Genomic DNA, 22,816 nt, shown 5'->3' with positions numbered 1-22,816 from the left:
TCAAGTGCTGTGTGGCAGCCGTAAAAAGTTGCCCCGTACTTCACTTCAGTGTTGTTATATTTTCTGGTCCTTCGGGATCATTGATGCCAGCACTATAAAGTGTTGAGAATTGAGTACCGCTCAAGCCGGTGCTAGGGGGCGTGAGGGATGTTGCACTTATTCATTATCCCTCATGTACAGACTCAATCAAACCGAGTCTGCAATTCTTATGTTATTCTGTTGTGATTAATGCTTCCGAAGGATCACTTTGTTTCCGGAATTTTGTACTTCACAACAGCAGGTGTCAAGTGCTGTGTGGCAGCCGTAAAAAGTTGCCCCGTACTTCACTTCAGTGTTGTTATATTTTCTGGTCCTTCGGGATCATTGATGCCAGCACTATAAAGTGTTGAGAATTGAGTACCGCTCAAGCCGGTGCTAGGGGGCGTGAGGGATGTTGCACTTATTCATTATCCCTCATGTACAGACTCAATCAAACCGAGTCTGCAATTTTTATGTTATTTTGTTGTGATTAATGCTTCCGAAGGATCACTTTGTTTCCAGAATTTTGTACTTCACAACAGCAGGTGTCAAGTGCTGTGTGGCAGCCGTAAAAGTTGCCCCGTACTTCACTTCAGTGTTGTTATATTTTCTGGTCCTTCGGATCATTGATGCCAGCACTATAAAGTGTTGAGAATTGAGTACCGCTCAAGCCGGTGCTAGGGGGCGTGAGGGATGTTGCACTTATTCATTATCCCTCATGTACAGACTCAATCAAACCGAGTCTGCAATTCTTATGTTATTTTGTTGTGATTAATGCTTCCGAAGGATCACTTTGTTTCCAGAATTTTGTATGAGACATCACATCATGATTCAAAATTGGCTCTTTATGGAGGGCGATCGTTGCCAAAATTCCAGACATGTAATGTGTTCCTTTTGAAAACTACTTTTGAAAATGCGAACATGTATGTCTAGCATTTTTGATTGCATTCGTGCACAGCAAATGATATGCCACTTAATCCAATCTTTTAATTGAAGGCACCCGCTTTTAAATAACAAGTTTACATGTAAATCTTAACAACTGACCTAACACACATTTACAAGTTCGTATCTACCATTGCATATAATACATGTAAGCATGTTTACACACTTGTAGATATATATATGTACCTGAAAAACACAAATGAAATGTAAAACTCGAATGCAGAAAATATAATTTAATAAAACGTGTTTCCAGTCGTAGAACTACAACAGTACATTTACACAGTTACATGTTTAAAATGACAAAGGTAGATTCACAAAGTTAAACGATTTTAAGTCATGCATGACGCCCCGCCCCTCTCTGAGTACTTACGACCTTCTATCACGGAAATGTACGGACAGGTATAATACCCGTCGCCTCTCTCCTATTTCTCAATAAAGTGAAGAAAAACACGGCGTCCATTCTATTTTTTAGCTCGACTTTTCTATGAAAAGGGGAGCTATCCTACTCGCCCCGGCGTCGGCGTCGGCGTTAGCGTTGGCGTCACACCTTGGTTAAGTTTTTCGTACCACCCCACTTTATTTCAGAAGTATTACAAGTATGGCTTTGAAACTTACCATACTTGTTCACCATCATAACCTCCATCTACAGACAAGAGTACATAACTCTGTCAAGGTTTTTGACAGAATTATGGCCCTTTTTTGACTTAGAAAGTGTATTGAGCTTGGTTAAGTTTTTTGTACCACCTCACTTTATTTCAAAACCATTGGAGGTATTGCTTTGAAACTGACCATACTTGTTTACCATCACGACCTTCATCAACAGACAAGAGGACATAACTCTGTCAAGGTTTTTGACAGAATTATGCCCCTTTTTGACTTAGAAAATACATTGAATATGGGTAAAATCCACTTATTGCCTTAACCCTTTGAGATATTGCTTTGAAACTTTTAATGCTATTTCACATCATTACCCCCATCTGTACGCAAGAGAAGGTAACTCTGTCAAGGATTTGTTTTAAAAATTAAGGCCTTTTATCGACTTAGAATCTTGGTTAAGTTTTTAGTACCAGTCCACTTTTTGACTGAACTGTTTGAGATATTAATTTGAAAGTTGGAATACTTGTTTACAATCATGATTCCCAAACATGTCCAGGAGAAGGTAATTCTGTCAAAGATTTTATTTGAATTATGGCCCTTAACTGTCAATGTTTTGTATTATAGGCAAGCACTAAAAAACTTAAAAAATCTAAAAAAATTCATTCCTATCCATTGGCCATTGTTCACTTTAAAAATACAGAGATTCTTGTATTGCCTTTTACTGCAAAAACTTTTTTTATTGGCAAGCAATAAAAAAGTCGAGCGCGCTGTCTTACGGACAGCTCTTGTTTTTATTTCTATAAAAAGTCCAATATAATTTGTATCAAATGAAAGATTACTCCATAAGCTTTCTATGAGTGCCTCGGAAATAAAAATGAATTAAATAGATGTATTGATTTGTTTGTGTTTTTTTTTTAGTCTGAAAATAACACTCTCGAATTGGTAAGAAAAACACGGCGTTCCCTCCAAACTTTTTTTTTTATTTCGTAATATATTTTGATAATTTTGGATTGAAATAAAAGTGTGATTAATACGATTTACGATATATAATAATATTTCCTCAAAATAAAAAAGAATTAAATCAAAATGAATTAACTTTTCGTTAAAAAGTTTATCATGTTATTTTCTGTAAAATAGAGAAAATAAGAATCCCTAAAGAACGCTAAAAACGACAAAATTGAGAATGTTGCAGGCCGGTTTGATTGAGCCTGCTCATGGACGGTAATGGAAAGAGCAAGTTATCGTCCACGCCCCCTAGCACCGGCTTAAGCAAAATTCAACATGAACTGGTACAATTTTGAATTTTGAAACATCCGCAGATGTGTTAATATGGTGATTATCATGGAACCTTCAATGTGACACGTAAGTACCATACCATGAAAAACGGCATATGATCCCCAAGTAAAAAAAAAAACACACTCTGAAATTCAGTAAGAGAAACATGGCGCCCCCTACTTACTTTTTTATTTCTTGGTCAATTTTGATAATTTTAGAATATGATAAACAAGATCATCAAGGAAATGCGGCGTTGATAATTTTAGACTCAAGTAAAAAATTCTGGAAACAAAGTGATCCCTCGGAAGCATTAATCACAACAAAATTACATAAGAATTGCAGACTCGGTTTGATTGAGTCTGTACATGAGAGATAATAAATAAGTGCAACATCCCTCACGCCCTCTAGCACCGGATTGAGCGGAACTCAATTCTCAACACTTAATAGTGCTTAAGAATCCTTAATGAACTTTCTAGTGATGCCTTAAAAATGAAAATTAATTACGTAGAAGTATTAAAAATTTTGTTTCTAACTTATCGTTGTTTTTTTCTCTCTTAAATCCACACTCATATATTTGGAAAAAAATAACGTCTCTTTCTTTAGATACTTTATTCAAAAAGGAAAATAAATATTGAATGAAGTTAAGACCATAGGTTTTGAACAAGTATATTAAAAATCTGGAAACAAGGTGATCCCTTTGAAGCATTAATCACAAAAAAAATACATAAGAATTGCAGATTCGGTTTGATTGAGTCTGCACACGAGGGATAATGAACAAGTGCAACATGCCTCACGCCCCCTAGCACCGGCTTGAACGGTACTCAATTCTCAACACTTAATAGCGCTGGCATCAATGATCCCGAAAGACCAGAAAAATATAACAACACTGAAGTGAAGTACGGGGCAACTTTTTACAGCTGCCTCACGGCACTTGAATCCTGCTGTTGTGAAGTATAAAAATCTGGAAACAAAGTGATCCCTCGGAAGCATTAATCACTACAAAATTACATAAGAATTGCAGACTCGGTTTGATTGAGTCTGTACATGAGGGATAATGAACAAGTGCAAAAAGTTTTTATTCATACTGAAAATACCTTATTAAAGATTGTACATATGTGCTACGGATAAGTATTTTCTTGATTTCGGAAAGGAAATCTCGGTGGCCGCTTTAAAATATACTTGTATAGTTTTTGTTGAAAATGAAATTTGTGCTAATACATTTTTCAATGATACCAATAAGAATATTGGGTGGTATTTAACATTATTAATAAAATTAATCCCTTGAAGTTGGTCATTGTTTCCCATCGCCGATGTTTCTCAGGAATATATGATAAACAAGATCAACAAGGAAAGGCGGCGCTCAATGAACGCAACCCCACATGACCCAGCAACAAGAACAAGTGGCAAGAAGCCAAGGCGGACCCAAAACAAAACACAGGACAGGGCACTAGGCAGAGCACGGACAGGCTAATCACTAAAATGATAAATAATTTGTAACTGATAAAAACACGATGTTAAAAATAAGGTAATGCATAAGTTATCTTCATCATAAATGGTAAAATCAGCAATTTTCAAGTGATGTTGCTACTGACAAAACTTTTGTAACAAATGTAAGTTTTTTATGTAACATATATATTTTATGAAAAATGCCGTATGTTGTCCTTCAGTTTTATTTAAAAATATGGGAGAGGCGCCGTTTTATACCTGTCCGCAATATAAGTTCGTAAATACTCCGAGAGGGGCGGGGCGTTATGCTTGACTTAAAATCGTTTAACTTTGTAAATCTACTTTTGTCATTTTAAACATGTTACTGTGTTTACGTATTCGTGTAGTTCTACAACTGGTAACACGTTTTCTTAAACTCTATTTTCTGTATTCGAGTTTTACGTTTCATTTTTATATTTCAGATCTATAAGTGTGCAAACATGCATATGTATTGCATGCAATGAAAGATACGAACTTGTATATTTGTTGTCGTTTTAGATGTTAGGTCAGTTGTTACGATATATATGTAAACTTGTTATATAAAGGCGGTAACCTTCAAATAAAAGATTGAATTAGGAGGTTTACAATAAAAATGGTAGGCATACAAGTTCGCATTTCAAAAGTCATTTTAAAAAGGAACATGTCTTACATGTCTGGAATTTTGGCAACGAACGCCCGCCATAGCTCTTGTCCTTCACTTTGCGTAACAAATAAAAACTCGCATGCGTTCATATATATTGAAAGTGTACTAAAATGTTATATATCTGCCAGAAATATCCATACATATACGTATCTGGAGCTGAGGCTATATTGGCATATTGGACATATTTTAACAAACGTTTAGGACGAAAAAAAAATGCTCAGAAGTGTACTTGTAAAACAAAAACACTTAGGATGGATATCACTTGATTCTATTTATTTATTTTTTACGGGGGGGGGGGGTATACTCGTAGCATTTGTCGAGAATGTTAAAATAAGTTAACGAAATCATGCATGATATATGTATTATCAAAAAAATACCAATGCGTTCTATCTTTGGAATCTATACTGAACGATTGGAGACGATGTTGCTTTGTCTGCTCTATATATTTTATGGGAGAGAATAAGAAAAAGAAATTCATTTCTTCTTTATAATATTCATAGCTATGCACACAGTTTACTTTCCCTGGTCCGGTCAATTTATTTTATAGTCGTCTCTAAGGCGTATCTTCTGTTGTGTGTTTCTATTGATCATAAAGAGAAGAAAAAGAAATTCATGAGATCAAGCAAATGCTTTTTTCACGGTTGTCTCTATATTATTGTGTTTTTTTACGAACATTTCTACAGTTTATATACAAAAGGAACAAATCGCAAGTCGAAAAAAACGCCATGCCATGTGGAAATTAGCTGCACATTATTCTTTTAATTAGGGCTTTGGGCGTTATATTACTGTTTACTCGGTTGTCTCGAGAATATTGTATTTTTACGAAAATTTCTGAAAGAACCAATCGGAAGTCGAAAAAACGACCAGGTCATGCGGAAATCTGCTGGACATTTTTCTTAAGTTAGGGCTTTGGCCCTTCATCATATTTCTGAAAAGAAGATCCATCAAATATGTACAAATCGAATCCGCATTGGAATGAAGCAAATGCTTTTTCATGGTTGTCTCGATATTATTGTGTTTTTTACGAAAATTTCTAGATTATATACAGACAGAACAAATCGCAAATCAAAAAAACGACCATGTCATGCTGAAATCTGCTGGACAGTTTTCTTAAATTAGGGCTTTGGGCCTTATATTTCTGGGAAGAAGACTCACCAAACTTGTACAAAATCGAATCCGCATTGGAAATCAAGCAAATGGTTTATTAACTGTTGTCTCGAGAATACAGAAAGAATAAGTCGGAAAAAAAAACAGTTTAATTACCGAAAGAACATATCGCAAGTCGAAAAAACGACCATGCCATACGTACGGAAATCTGCTGGACATTTTTTCTAAAGTTAGGGCTTTGGGCTTTATATTACTGGAAAGAAGACCCACTAAACTTGTACAAAATCGAATCTGCATTGGAATCAAGCAAATGGGTTTTACGGCTGTCTCGAGAATTTTTTTTTTGACTAACATTTCTAAAACAAATCGCAACTCGAAAAAAACGACCATGTCATGCGGAAATTTGCAAAACAATGTAATGCTTGCATAGGTAAATTATACAGATTAGTTTATTCAAACATTATATATTAGTTCAACTGTGTAGAAAGCCTTAGTTTAGCATCGCCATCGAATCCGTTCTAAAAATTACTAAATAAGCAACAAATTAACGTAATATTTCTTGTTCAAGGAAGCAACTGCTTGTCCCTCAAGGGTTCTGAACCAGCAATCCTTAGGTTACTTGTCCGTTAACCATTTGACCATGCTGCCATCTTTTCTTCTGTTTTCATGAAGATTGCTAAATTTTGCATTCCAATTTAACATCAATTAATCTGATAGTTTCAAATGTTTACAGAACTATACTTCATTAAAAGTGAAAAGCCATTACGATCTGGAGACATGTTTAAAATGTTTTAAAATGTGATTACCATCAATATAACTAAATTTGCAGTTAAATTATTTCTTGCACTCAATTTTCAACTCTGTATTTCAAGTTCATGAAAGACTTTAAATGTAAGTGTTATGGGTCTTGGAATGTGAAATTATACTAGGTACTCATTTTGTTCCTGAGAACATTAACTCAGCTTGTTCCCGAGAAATTAACTCGGCATGTTCTTGTGGATTTTACTTGTTCCTGAGGACTTTATCCGCTTGTTCCTGAGGACTTTATTCAGCTTGTTCCTGAGGACTACTCCGCTTGTTCCTGAGGACTTTATTCAGCTTTTTCCTGAGGACTACTCCGCTTGTTCCTGAGGACTTTATTCAGCTTGTTCCTGAGGACTACTCCGCTTGTTCCTGAGGACTTTATTCAGCTTGTTCCTGAGGACTTTATTCAGCTTGTTCCTGAGGACTACACCGCTTGTTCCTGAGGACTACACCGCTTGTTTCTGAGGACTTTATCCGCTTGTTCCTGAGGACTTTATCCGCTTGTTTCTGAGGACTTTATCCGCTTGTTCCTGAGGACTTTATTCGCTTGTTCCTGAGGAAATTATTCAGCTTGTTCCTTAGGACTTTATCCGCTTGTTCCTGAGGACTTTATTCAGCTTATTCCTGAGGACTACTCCGCTTTCCTGAGGACTTTATTCAGCTAGTTCATGAGGACTTTACTGACCTTGTTCCTGAAAACTTTACTGTATCAGCTTGTCCCAGGGGACTTTATTTAAATCTGGCTTGTCCCTGATGATTTAATGCAGCCAGTTCCTGGTGACTTTACTTAGCTTGATCCTAAGGACTCTAATCAGCTTTGCTTTTTCTCGGGGACTCTACTCAGCTTGTGTCTGGGGACTATACTGTACTGTATTCAGCTTTTTCTTAGAGACACTACTGTATATATATATATATATATATATATATATATATATATATATATATATATATATATATATATATATATATATATATATATATATATATATATATATATATATATATACTCAGGTTGTTCCTGCATGGAGACTCTACTCACCTTGTTCTAGGGGACTCTAAACAGTTTTTTCCTGGAGACTCTAAAGTACTCACCTTGTTCTTTTGGAACTTTACTCAGATTTCATTTGGAGACTCTAACTGTAATCAGCTTGTACCTGGAGCCCCTTTATTCTTCGTTGTTCCTGAGAAATCTGCTCAGCGATTATTAGTCTATTGTATCGTATGGATTTATTCAGGGAATAGACATAAACACATACAATGTTATCACATATATCAACTGCCATATATATATAAAAACGCACACATAAATGCAACAAAAATAATTATAAGATTAATTAACGAGTATACTGGTGCCTCATATTTCCGAGGTACCCATATTTCCAAGGTATATGGCTTAAACAGTTTAAAGTGCCTCCTAGACTTAATGAACCTGCCAGTAGTTTTACTTTTACTATTTTATTGTATTTTTATCGAAATGTTACATATAGAACTAAAAAATATATTTTATTCAGATTAAGAGCAAAGTTATTTAATATTTCACCATTTTTCTTTTAGATTTCATACCTTTTAAGAAAATCTTTTTTGTTAAACAACCATATTGAGGTATTTGATAATGCCAAAGAGAAAATCGCCCCTTTCAGATGAGCCTAGGCGTAGGTGTACTAATAAAAAAAGTTTACTAAATTGGTTTTGAGTCTGTTAAAATGTAATTGCCTTGGAAATATGAGAACACATATTTACTCACAAGGCCGCAGATGGGTGTTAATAACAATGTTGTATACATAATTTCTTACATGCAAACATTATATAGAATAAACTGTGATGCAATTGTCATGTCTATCCTACAATATTCACTGTGTTTTCCAGAATTTTATCCTTTTAACTTTTGTTGTCTGTGTTAAACTGTTAAGTACCACGGAAATATGAGGCACCAGTATATGTTCTATGTTACCCTAGGATTGCCCATTAAGCTAAAAGCTTATTTCCAATGGGGTCCATTTACTGTAAATTTATCATACCTACTTTCATAATAATAAATGAATTATAAAGAAGTTAAAATTAATGACAATTTTTGAAATCAAGACACATTTTTCAATATAATAAGACAAGTACATTAATTGTACACAAACAAAATGAAATAAATTTCGTTTAAACTAAATATTATAAAGTACAACATAATCATGTTACAAAACCTTATCATAAGTTACACATCAATTTAATAATAAACAAAAATATTATTCACTTGTTTATCATTTTCATTACTTAAAAAAAGTTTTACTTTCGTTTTAAATGTTTGGATAGTGTCGATTGACCTAATGCTGTCTGGTAAAGAATTCCTATTACTGTACAGTACTGTAATCACAATTTAATCATTTTTATAAAAATTTTCAGAGGGACCTCTTTCTCTACTTTACATGGACTCTTTTCTTTACAGGATTTAAAAAATTAGTGTAACCCTAGCTACAGTATGTACAGTACTTGTCAGATTTTCTTCGTATCATTCATTAGGCTTTAGAAGTCATATCGGAAGTTAATCACACCTTGACAACATTGACCTAACCTTGACCTTTCGGCAGTGTGAGAGAAGATGGCTTCAAACTCGAGATTCGGACACATAGACATTGCTCCTCCTATCGAAGTGTTTGCTTTGATAGCTGAGTACAATAAAGATGAGTATCCAGATAAGGTCAATGTCAGTGTAGGAGGTAAGAATTCGTCTTTTTTTTGTGACAGCTTTGTTGTTTCGCTCTAATTATTTTCGTACCAGTGTAGATATACAGAAGGTCTACCCCTGTTTCAATTTATTTTTCAATAATTTGTTGAGATCGATATCTCTTGTTAGGCATTAAATTTAAGGCAAAGACCTGCAGGACTACTAAGGTCCAGTAAGTTGATACTGGTTGGGGAGATAACTTCGGCTGGTAGATAAACTCGGCTTTTTATAGCTTAAGGTCTTCAGCGTACCCGTTTATATACTATGACATGACGTGAACACTGAAGATAACCCCATAGGGAAAGTCCACCAATAATCGTGCCAGGAATCTGACACGCTCGTATTTATTCATCGAACATGCCATGAAGTAAAGTGAAGCATACCTTGATAAAACTATATATAATCTGTTGATAAGCCAAGGATGGACAAATAAAAATCTTATTACGAACATAAACTACCTAATAGTTTCCGACAGGTAAAATTTTCGGCACTTGGCTGCCATATTGCCAAAATGTTTGATCACGTGATTACGAGATTGACCTTTACGAACCCATGTGCCTCCAATATTTTTATAAATTACTTTTTTTAAAGATATTGAAAAAGGTGATTTACTGACTTTTATATTCAATACAATCGTATTTAAGTACTTAAAAATTAATGAAAATAAATAAAAACATTATCGTGAATAAAAGTATCGAAATCATGTCAACAAAATGTTCCAAATATAGTACACGACTCTATTCAAATCTGTTCCCGCGAATGACGTCATACGAGATCTCGCGTGCCACCTGAATGTCATGGCCAACTGTAGTCGGCGTAAATTGATATTTTACAGTTAAATAGGCAATTTTAATGACGGTATTAATATTTTGATACTTTAATTGGTAAAGAATGATATTAAAATGATTGTTTTATCGTAAAATGCACAAGAATTGATTGGGTCAAGTGTATTTGCAAGTGAAAAACAAGAATAAATCAACTTATGTTATTCTGGTTAGGTTTCATAACAGGTCTAATCCAAAACTTTAATGCCGCATCAGATGAAAAACAAAAATGTTAAAAAGCGGCTTATAAAGTTTTGGAAGCCAGAACTAGGCTTTTTATAATTAAATCGAGTTATCGGAATTTTTAATCTAATCAAGCTCACCATCTCATACTATCGCTGGAATTCGACAATGTCTGGAAATTTTGTCAAGTTTGGTAAGATAATTAAAATATAACACAGACTTTAACCTGTTTGTTTACAAAACATGCCCTATAAAAGGTACGGGTATCCCATTGTTGTGCGCATGTGCAGCAGATGCTCATTTTGAGGCCCGCACAGGGGTACTTTTATATATTGACCGACTACCGGTAAAGCAGACGACGTTTACGTATACATTTTGTATATGAAATTCAGACTCACTTTTGTTTTGCTAACTCAGTAAAAAGGCTGATTACACAATTGTAATCTTTAAGTGGAATGGATCGAAATACTGATGTTAAATGCTCCTTTTATATGTTAATGTGTAGGTTGAATACCACTAAAATAATTTCTTCTTCACTCTGTTAAGCTAAGGAAAAATAATTTTGAATCACTTATTCTTTAACTACATATTTCGTTATACGTTAATAAATGATTATGCATGTGTTTTTACGTAAAAATGATTTAAATGTTACATAGTATGTTGCATATAAATGTTATCATAGATATTCATTACACTAACGTAATGCTCAACAATTTTGGTAACAAATATTTTTTATTTGACATAAATGAACAGCAATGAAATAATAAAATGTCTAAACATGTTATTTTACGTTTTAACTTGCTCATTTAAGAAGAAAAACAGAGAGCCGGAATTATCTACTCGCGGGCGTTAAAAATATCATTTTTACGTACCTCTCCCAGGGCCTCTCAAAATTACCCATTATGTTTCTAAATATACCTTTTATGGTGATACCGGAAAATCGAAGAGCTGAAGTTTATTATGGTGCAAGATCATCAGAATACGTAAACAAATAAATGAAATATGCCCCCAAAACACTGATTTTCGGCCGACTTTATCTCCCAAACCAGTAGTCCTATAACATCAATCTCCTACGCAGTGATCTCCCCTTATCAGTACAGATCTCTGCCAATTTAAATATCAATATTTATTGATATTTATATTTTTTAGCTTTTTAATTTATTTTTTATTACTTTGTATATTTTTGATAATTTTTTGATAAAATATAAAGGACGTAGGTACAAAAAGTTAAAAATAAAACAGAAAGAGAAAAATGACGTTAGATTTTCTATGTAGCCTAACGGTCGATATTTACATTTGAATTTCGACGTTACGTCATGTGACTTAAATCATCATGTAACATCTGTGAAGGCAGTGATTACAATTCTGCCAAGGGAGGTAATCACTGTGAGGAGTTTGCTATAACATAAGACGTTTCCGTTCGTACTACGTACACTCCAACGTCTTATCGACTTCTTCATAAGTTCCTTTAGCAAAACGCGCAGCGATTTTGAAGCGCTATATAAACCGTCGTAATTTACTACAAAAACAATATTTTGAGTCAAAAGATATGCAGACAGTAAATTTAAACATTTTTGCATCAATGTGCAGCAAAAAAAATAAATGACTCACCTTCGAATGTAAATAAATCCAATCCAATACAATTTATACCACTTTCACCGCTATATACATTCGGCCATTTTACCTGTATACATGTGGGCGCGTTTTGCTAAAGGAACTTATGAAGAAGTCGATAAGACGTTGGAGTGTACGTAGTACTAACGGAAACGTCTTATGTTATAGGACTAGTAAGTTGAGTAACAGGACAAATATACTCAGTTCCTATGATATCATGGGTTCTATGATATCACGGTGACACTCCAATATAACTTAATTACTTACCTTTGCATTAAAGAATTGAGACTCATTAAGGACTACTGTACCATCATGACCCTCTTTTCAATAGGTGTTTGATTATTTGAATGGTCATTTCAAGGTTTATGATAAAATAAAGCCTTCTCTTGTTTATTAGCTTATAGGACTAAGGAAGGCAAACCATGGGTGCTACCAGTCGTACGAACAGTTGAAGCTCAGATGGCATCAGATCAAACTCTGAACCACGAGTATCTCCCTGTAGCAGGATTACCAAGTTTTAGAGAAGCTGCCTGTAGGCTAATTTTGGGCACTGAAGATGTTGACTATACAAGAGTAAGTACAGATAGTTTGGGATGAACAAAACAGTCAAACACTTTCTTGTAATTTAAGGATACTTTCTTGTAATTTAAGGATTACAAACCCTAATAAACCAGTTTCAATTAGCTAATGTCTAGTAACATTGTGAAAAAAAAACGAGGCAGCTCTCATTTTCTTCCTATGGTTTTTGGATACCTATTTTTAGTATACTTTTTTCATGTGAGAGGGTGTTTTCCAAATGTGATGTCATTAAATAATAAGATTTCAATATGTCATCTCGGGTACATGCTCATTAGGGTGTGAATATTGTTTTAATATGAATTTCTTAGCCTAGGGTGGGAATATTATGAGGAAATTGAATTAAATGAGGTAGAAACATAGTTCTATTTTCATTGCCTGAGTTGATCATTTCACAGATTATGATAATAAGCAATCTAGAACATATCCAAACCCTTACCATACTAAATATCTTAAATGGACTTGTCCATCTTTCAATCTTGACAAAATCATTCGTCATTTTTAATTTCTTAGGGATAATATCAAAATATGTACTGACTGAATACTACGGACCAATTCAGACCATGATCAGAAAGCACATGTATTGTCACCTTAGTGCAGTAACGGGGTAAGTCCTTCTAAATTTAATGCGAGTTAACCAGTTATTGCACTAATGTGACAATATATGCCGGATGATCTTGCTCTGCAATGGAGGTGTGGCTAATGGTTAAATCTTGATTTTAGATTGGTGGTGTACAGGCATTAGGTGGAACAGGAGGTATACGTCTATGTGCTGACTTTACAAAGAAATTCCTTGGCTGTGATACTGTTTATGTTTCTAAACCAACTTGGGGTAAGGATTTCATAGAACTTCTTTTATAAAATGGTAAAGATTTATAGTAAACTTTTGATAACTCATTTACATTATTAGTTATTCGGCATTAATTCTTGTCTTAAAATAAAACATAAATGATAGAAGAAATGTTAAATTTTGAACAGAAACTATTACAACTAAATTTCTTGTTTTGGGAAAATGAACAAAATATTGAGCTAACTTATAATATGCAGCAAGTTAATTACAATGAAGCTGTTAAATTTTAGGTAACCACAAGGGAGTATTTAAAGCTGCAGGATTTTCCAACATTGTTGAGTATAGGTACTGGAAAGCAGAAACTTGCAGCCTTGATATTGATGGCATGTTGCAAGATTTAGAGGTAAAAAGTAACAACTTTACATATATTTCATCAATTGTTTTTTTTAGCCGATTTTGTAGCTTATGTCATGCCATATTCCCACTGGGAAAAAGTCATCCAGGAAAGCCAGCTAGGTTGACCAACTGGTGAAATATGACCAAAAATATGTTAAAACCGGTGTAAATTGACAAAATTCAATCTAATAAAAAATAAACAACAGGAATAGCATCGATATGAATCTTCAGATCGTATATTGATTTTGTTATTAACAATGTAAAAGCATGTTCCCCTGTCCTAGCAGTCATTAAGTTAGCCTCAGTGTTTATAAGTCTTTGGTAAGGAAAATATTATGTAAATGTAATTAACTCTTAAATATTCATCAAGATTATTTATTGTGATAGGGAGCCCCAAAAAATTCTGTGGTAATCCTTCACGCAGTAGCCCATAATCCCACTGGTGTTGACCCAACCCCCGAGCAGTGGGAGATGATTGCAGATTTGTGTGAAAGGAAAAACATGTTTGTACTAATGGACTGTGCCTACCAGGGCTTTTCTACGGGAGATTTGGACAAAGACGCCTATTCATGTAGACTTTTCTATAAAAAAGGATTTGAATTCTTCATTGCACAGTCGTTTAGTAAAAATTTTGGTCTCTACAGTAAGTAATAACATGTATTTCTTAGTAATGTTTAAAACTTTGTACAGAAAATTAACCAAAGTAGTGAAAAGTTAAATTTCTGTTTCCTGATAGATCCAATTTTATGAAAATATAGATTAATCTCCACTGAATTGAAATATTTTCCATTTGTTATGGTAATGAAAATGAATTTGATAAGTTAATCATGAAAGAAATGAAGTTTTATTATGAAATATTGAGAGTGATATTATGTAGTTAATGACTTTTCTCATAGACTAATAGAAAATATTAATGGGATATGAATGAAGTTTATGAATATGACATTCTTTTGAAGAAGGAAGAGAAGTGCAGCGCGAAATTTGCATATACCTTGTAACCTGGCCCACATTTTTTCATTGATTATTTCAAAATTTTAAAATAAGTTTCTTTCAAATCAAAACAGATTGTTTAGTCAAATGCATGTACATTTCTATTTGAATAAGAAACCATCAGGTAGTCTTATTCTTTAATGACGTCAAACCATGTATAATTTAACTATCTCTTAAATTAATAAAATATTTTCCATGTTACAGACGAACGTGTTGGTAACTTGTGTGTTATAGCAAAGGACTCTGATAGTAAGGTTAAAGTCCTATCACAGTTAGAGTTGATTGTGCGTACCACATACTCAAACCCAGGAAACCATGGTGCAAGAGTTGTAGCCACCGTTCTAAATAATCCAGCATTGAACGGAGAATGGTAAGTCTTGTTTTACTGTTAGTCCACTGTTATCTATTTTGGAACCTGGAGTGCATTTGTGGGCAATTTTCTATGCGCCGACTATACTTGAAATAGATAAGACATTTTCTGTCAGTTGAACACACTGTTTGTCCGTAGAATGACAAAGCTGTTGATTGTGGAGGCATCCGTGTCCTATGGACACATTTCTAGTTGAATACAAGGAGTGAAAATGTTTTTTGTCATGTACATTTTTAATTAAGGTGAACTGTACTCTTTAAAGACTTATGTACTGCATTGCAAGTTAAAGTGAATTGGTGTATTATGGAATTTAATTCCACAAATAATAAAAGAATTGTATATGAATGATGTTGATAAGTGTGAGATACATGATACAATTTAATATATCTATATATAGCAGATAATAAAATGCTCTGGAAAAATATAGTATCATTCATCATGTAAATGTGCATAGTACTAAATCACTATAGAACCATATCAACATTTACTTTTCAAGAAATATTTTACAAGAATAACAAAGTGAAACATTTCTGTTCTTTTAGGAATTTTTGAAATACTTACGATTGTAGACCGATTCACTTTAAAGTACTAATTTTATACTATTCTATTTTGGCTACACTTTTTGGTTTATTAAAGATGTTGAATTGTTTGTAGTGTCCTCAAAATGTCTGTATATTTCAGGAAAGAAAACATTAAAACAATGGCAGGTCGTATATTGGGAATGAGAGATCTACTTCATCAGAAGTTAAAGGCGATTGGTTGCCCAGGTAACTGGGATCATATCATTCAGCAGAAGGGAATGTTCAGTTATACAGGTCTTAATGGTAAGCTTATAGTGATCATTAGACTTAACAGGGAGAACATTAGCTTTGTAATATAAGGGGTTTCTGGTTCGATCCTTTGGTGAGGCTAAATTTCTCCATGACAGTTGAGCTGGGCCATTAAGTCTAATGGTGAATTGTCTCCTGCTGTTGATTCAGAAAAAAATCATGCATGATTAGTAGTCAGTCACTTGCAGAGAAATTAATAATTATTACTGGTTAGTTATCCAGGAAATCTGGCTAGGTAGACTCACCGCTTAGATATGACCAAAATTATGGTAAAAAAGGTGTTAAAACCAAAATAAACAATATAAAAAAATTCTACCATTCGGATGATTCCTAATAAGTTGGTTATATGTTGTTTGCTGTGTCAAAGTGGAGCAAGAGTGCATACATGTTTGTAACTGATATTCTTCTGTCAAATGTTTGACCTGTAAAGTATACTTTGGAGATTTAGTAAAAGAACCACCATTTATATTGCTGCTGTGGCTAGAGAAATGTTAGGAAAGGTTAGAAATCTCCTGTAATGAATTATGCCAGCAGGGCAATACTTTAAATTCTCTTGCTATTTTGAATGATTGATAATAGAAATTTTACTTAATAATCTTTTTATATTGTTTGTCTTTGGGATTCTATGTCTGAGATTTGTAATCTAGGGGTCGTTTGTTCGATCCTCGGCAAGTTGAAATTTCTCCTTCACCACTGTTTTAGGAAGTCATGTAGTATAAGTATTCACTTAAAGAGAAATCTGTTATTACCGGCTAGTTATCCAGGAAAGCCAGTTAGATTGATGTGCCGACGTGACCAAAAATGTGTGAAAATTGGTGTGAAAGTAAAACAAAACAAACAAACTTTGGAGTCTCCGCAGCACAAAAAAAAATAAGTTTCACAAAATTCTATAGCTTCTTTTCATAGAGCAACACATTTGTATTTAAAAATCCAACACTTGTCTAGTTATAGAACAACACATGTCTATATATAGAACAACTCATTTCTATTTATAGAGAAACACATTTCTATTTATAGAGCAACACATTTCTATTTATAGAATAACACATTTCTATTTATAGAACAACAGTGTGAGAAGTTGAAGAAGGATTATCATATATACATAATGAAATCAGGGAGAATCAACATGTGTGGTCTCACACCAACCAATATGGACTACGTTGTCAACGCAATATTCACCGTCGTATCTGGAAAGCAAGATTCTAGGCAAGCTAAAATATAGGTCAAAGGTCAAGGGTGAAATATCATCATTCAGACCTTTTGAGAAAAAAAATTTAAAAATGTAATAAACTTAGACTCACAGAAAAACTTTAGCAAAACCTTTGAAAGGGTAACCATGATTTGTTATGTGGTCTTTAAACAGAGAGTGAATGCAGGTTAACACAGGTTTGACTTGAAAATATTATTAAGTTAAGAAAACCAGTTTAGCCAGTGCTTTTAGATATTTATAGGAAAAAAATGTTGACACTTTTACCTTTTGGAATGAATTGCTTGTGTTTAGCATAGACAGTCAACTCACATGCTTTTACTTTATTTAATGCTTCCTTCTCCTTGGTTAGGTGAGTTTTTTGTTTAAATATTCATATTTGCAAGTAGACAACCAATGTTAATGTATGTTTGCTGTTTCCAAAAACTAGTGGATGTACAAGATTTTTATCAGGAAATGTGCATATATGCAAGCGTTAACTGTTTAAAGGGAAAAAAATTTCAGTTGTGTCACTGTGTTCTCCGCATTTTTGTGGAATTTTTTTTTTGTTACTCTTTTTGTTGTTGTTTTTGATTGTTTTTAAAGCTGTAATGGAGAAACTATATAGGCTATGAGAAGTGTGGTGAATTTTTTTCATTTACAAGTGTTGCAAGCTGAAACATTGTGATATAAACATAAAATTGCTGAAAACTCATGATGGTATTTTATTATTAATGGCAGTTGTCAATCCTGGATGGACTGTGTATTTAAGTATTATTTTATGTCACATTTTTTCAATTCAAAGCCGAAATTGTCAAGGGGTGGCACAATCAATTATCTGTAATGCAGAGATTGTCCTGCAACTAATACTGAGAATAAAATTTTTTCCAGAATTTTCTATATTAATATCATGAGAAATTTAGAAAAATTGATTCAGAAAAAAATGACAAGAAGGAAGTATTATATTGCCAGCCCTGCAAAGGGGTCAATAAATTTAAATTGTTTGGGGCTTACCAAAAATTGCCATTAAAAATAGATTATCTGAATATGTTTTTAAGACTGCTTTCAGTAAGAATTGATTGGGTTTTTTTTATGACTGATCGAAAACAGTTGTGTTTTGTACATGCAGCAAGTTCTTATATGTAAGGGCATTATGTACAGTGTTTACAATGATCCTTTGGAAAGGTGTCTTTAAAAATACAATGCGTTTTTATTTTATAACATTTATTTATAGCAATATACTTTAAAGGCACATAATGCCCCAGAAATTAATTTTTCGTCTTCTTCCGCTTGTGTTTTACATGCATTTAATGATGGATAATTATATGAAGTAGAAAGTATGTAGCACTGATTGTAAAATAAGTTTTACATAAGATTAAGTGGTGTTTTAACTCCCACACAAATATGAGCCGTGTCATGACAAAACCAACATAATGGGTTTGCGACCAGCATGGATCCAGACCAGCCTGCGCATCTGCGCAGTCTGATCAGGATCCATGTTGTTCGCTTATCAACTCTATTACAAGTAGAGAAACTGATAACGAACAGCATGGATCCTGATCAGACTGCGCGGATGCGCAGGCTGGTCTGGATCCATGCTGGTCGCAAACCCATTATGTTGGTTTTGTCGTGACACGGCTCATATGTATTTATACACACACACACTATCATTGTACTAATTGTCAATAAGCAATAGATGGTTCAGTAATATGGATCATCATAAATAAGTTGTTTTTTTTGTTTTTTTTTGAAATTGTAACAGTACACTAAAAATACAACTGTTCAGGAATGAAATAATTACAGTTTTTTTGTTAAATATCATTTTTGATGCTTAATTGATCTTTAATTAAGAACCAGTGTTTTTTACTTAAAGTGCAGCATTTATTAGCTCACCTGACCACGAAGTGGTCATGGTGAGGTATAGTGATGGGGCTATGTCCGGCGTCCGTCGTCGTGCGTTGTGCGTTGTGCGTCGTTCGTCGTCAACAATTGGGTTGTTAACAGTCTAGCAGTCACAGTTTTGATTGGATCATCATCAAACTTTGTCAGAATGTTTGTCTCAATGAAATACAGATCGAGTTCGAAGATGGGGTTATCTCGGGTCAAAAAAGGTCCAGGAGCTAAAAATAGAAAAAGCTTGTTAACACTCTAGAGGCTGCAGTTTTCATCCAAATATTCTGGAAATTTGTCAGGAAGGTTGTTTTGATGATATCATAGGTCAAGTTCGAAGATGGGTCATCTTGGTCAAAAAATAGGTCACGAGCTAAAAATAGAAAAAGCTTGTTACACTCTAACAATTGGTTGGTTTAACTAGTCTAGCAGTCACAGTTTTGATTGGATATCATCAAAACTTAGTCAGAATGTTTGTCTCAATGAATACAGATCGAGTTCGAAGATGGTTATCTCGGGTCAAAACTAGGTCACAGGAGCTAAAAAATAGAAAAGCTTGTTAACAGACTCTAAGAGGCTGGCAGTTTTCATCCAAATATTCTGGAAATTTGTCAAGGAAGGTTGTTTTAATGATATCTAGGTCAACCGTTCGAAAATGGGTCATACTCGGGTCAAAAACTAGGTCACAGGAGCTAAAAATAGAAAAAGCTTGTTAACACTGCTAGAGGCTGCAGTTTTCATACAAATATTCTGGAAATTTGTCAGGAAGGTTGTTTTAATGATATCTAGGTCAAGTTCGAAGATTGGGTCATCTCCGGTCAAAAACTAGGTCACAGGAGCTAAAAATAGAAAAAGCTTGTTAACACTCTAGTGGCTGCAGTTTTCAATCCAAATATTTTGGAAATTTGTCAGGAAGGTTGTTTTTGATGATATCTAGGTCAAGTTCGAAAGATGGGTCCATCTCCGGTGCAAAAACTAGGTCACAGGAGCTAAAAATAGGAAAAAGTTGTTAACACTCAGTGGCCGCAGTTTTCATCCAAAATATTCTGGAAATTTGTCATGGGGGGGAAAATTGTTTTGATGGTTTCTAGGTCAATTCAAAGATGGGTCATCTCCGGTCAAAAACTAGGTCAGCAGGAGCTAAAAATAGGAAAAGCTTGTTACACTCTATAGCTTGGGCAGTTTTCATCCAAATATTCTGGAAATTTGTCAGGAAGGTTGTTTTAGATGATATCTAGGTCAAGTTTGAAGATGGATCATGTCTGGTCAAAGAAACTAGGTCACAGGAGCTAAAAATAGAAAAAGCTTTTAACACTCTAGTGGCTGCAATTTTTCATCCAAATATTTTGGGAAATTTGTCAGGAAGGTTGTTTTGATTTTATCTAGGTCAAGTTCGAAGATGGGTCATGTCTGGTAAAAAACTAGGTCAACAGGAGCTAAAAATAGAAAAGCTTGTTAACAACTTATAGGCTGGCAGTTTTCAAATCCAAATATTCTGGAATTTGTCAGGAAGGTTTGTTTAGATAATATCTAGGTCAAGTTTTAAAAGATGGATCATGTCTGGTCAAAAATAGGTCACAGGAGCTTAAAAATAGAAAAAAGCTTGTTAACACTCTCAGTGGCTGCAGTTTTCATCAAATATTCTGGAAATTTGTCAGGAAGGTTGCTTAGATATATCTAGGTCAAGTTCGAAGATGGGTCATCTCCGGTAAAAATAGGTCACAGGAGCTAAAAATAGAAAAAGTTTTGTTAACACTCTAGTGGCTGCAGTTTTCATCAATATTCTGGAAATTTGTCAGGAAGGTTTTTGTTTTGATGATATCTAGGTCAAGTTGGAAGATGGGTAATGTCCGTCAAAAACTAGGTCACAGGAGCTAAAAAAATAGAAAAAGCTTGTTAACACTCTAGTGGCTGCAGTTCTCATCCAAATATTCTGGAAATTTGTCAGGAGGTTGTTTTTGATGATATCTAGGTCAGTTGGAAGGATGGGTCATGTCGGTCAAAAACTTAGGTCTACAGGTGCTAAAAAATAGAAAAGCTGTTAACACTCTAGTGGCTGCAGTTTTCATCCAAATTTTTTGGAAAATTTGTCAGGAAGGTTGTTTTGATGATTTTCAGGTCAAGTTATGAAGATGGGTTATCTACCGGTGCAAAAACTAGGTCACAGGAGCAAAAATAGAAAAAAGCTTGTTAACACTCTAGTGGCTGCAGTTTTGATTAAAATATTCTGGAAATTTGTCAGGAAGGTTTGTTTTAATGATTTCTAGGTCAAGTTCGAAGATGGGTCATGTCTGGTCAAAACTAGGTCACAGGAGCTAAAAATGAAAAAGCTTTGTTAACACTCTAATGGTTGCAGTTTTTCAACTCCAAAACCATTCTGGAAATTTGTCAGAAAGGTTGTTTTGATGATTTCTAGGTAAGTTAAAGATGGGTGTCATCTCCAGGTCAAAAACTAGGTCACAGGAGCTAAAAATAGAAAAAAGCTTGTTAAAACTCTAATGGCTGCAGTTTTCATCTAAAATGTTCTGGAAATTTGGTCAAGAAGGTTGTTTTGATGATATCTAAGTAAGTTCGAGATGGGTTGCATACTCCGGTCAAAAACTAGGTCACAGGAGCTAAAAATAGAAAAAGCTTGTTAACACATTAGGGGGCTGCAGTTTCATCCAAATATTCTTGAAATTTGTCAGGAAGGTTGTTTTGATGATGTCTAGGTCAAGTTCGAAGATGGGTTATCTCGGTCAAAAACTAGGTCACAAGGAGCTAAACTGAAAAAAGCTTGTTAACACTCTAGTGGTGCAGTATTGATTCAATATTCTGGAAATTTGTCCAGGAAGGTTGTTTTGATGATTTCTGGTCAAGTTCGAAGATGGGCCATCTCAGGTCAAAAACTAGGTCAGAAGGAGTTAAAAATAGAAAAAGCTTGTTTACACTCTAGTGGCTGCAGTTTTTATTCAAATATTCAGGAATTTGTCAAGAATGTTGTTTTGATGTTTTCTGGGTCAAGTGCTAAGATTGGTCATGTCTGGTCAAAAAACTAGGTCAGCAGGGAGCTAAAAATAGAAAAATCTTTTAACACTCTAAGTGGCTGCTGTTTTTGATCCAAATTTCCTGGAAATTGTCAGGAAGTTGTTTTTGATGAAATTTCTAGGTCAAGTTTGAATATGGGTCGTGTCCAAAAAAATTAGGTCACATTGCCCAAATATAGAAAAAATCTTTATAAACAGCAATAGAGTCAAATGTTTTGACTCAGTCGCATCAAACTTGGTCATGATGCTTGTTTAAGACATTGCTTGGATGCGGTTGTGTCAGGTGAGCGATCCAGGGCCATCATGGCCCTCTTGTTTTTAAATTGTAAGCACAATATTTTAAATGACCTGAAGCACTGTCAAGTTAATCTATATATTAATGCCTTTGATATATATTTGTATTTAATGATGACTAATTTTATTAATTGTTCATCAGCTCTTAACAGTCATAGGTTTTTTTTTAAAAATAAAAATGTATGTTGTTTGTTATAAAATAAATGAAGGTTATGTGTTTCCATTAGCGTTTATAATTTATTATATAATGAGAAATTTTTTTG

At 34.1% G+C, this 22,816-nt stretch overlaps 1 protein-coding gene across 1 annotated transcript; it reads left to right on the top strand.

Moving 5' to 3' along the window:
• The first annotated feature begins 9,410 nt into the window (after positions 1-9,410).
• LOC132753655 (aspartate aminotransferase, cytoplasmic-like) lies at positions 9,411-18,058 on the top strand. The gene is made up of 8 exons (XM_060744148.1): positions 9,411-9,576; positions 12,603-12,778; positions 13,505-13,613; positions 13,862-13,974; positions 14,355-14,610; positions 15,162-15,327; positions 16,009-16,151; positions 17,219-18,058. Exons 1-8 carry the CDS (start codon positions 9,459-9,461, stop codon positions 17,377-17,379), a joined length of 1,242 nt encoding a protein of 413 aa, XP_060600131.1. The 5' UTR covers positions 9,411-9,458; the 3' UTR covers positions 17,380-18,058.
• The last annotated feature ends 4,758 nt before the right edge of the window (positions 18,059-22,816 follow it).

The sequence above is a fragment of the Ruditapes philippinarum genome, unplaced genomic scaffold (assembly GCF_026571515.1).
Source record: "Ruditapes philippinarum isolate M1 unplaced genomic scaffold, ASM2657151v2 ctg2829_1_1_1_1, whole genome shotgun sequence".
NCBI lineage: Eukaryota > Metazoa > Mollusca > Bivalvia > Venerida > Veneridae > Ruditapes > Ruditapes philippinarum.
The sequence above is the reverse complement of the archived record's forward strand: the minus strand, read 5'-3'. Positions and strand labels throughout refer to the sequence as shown.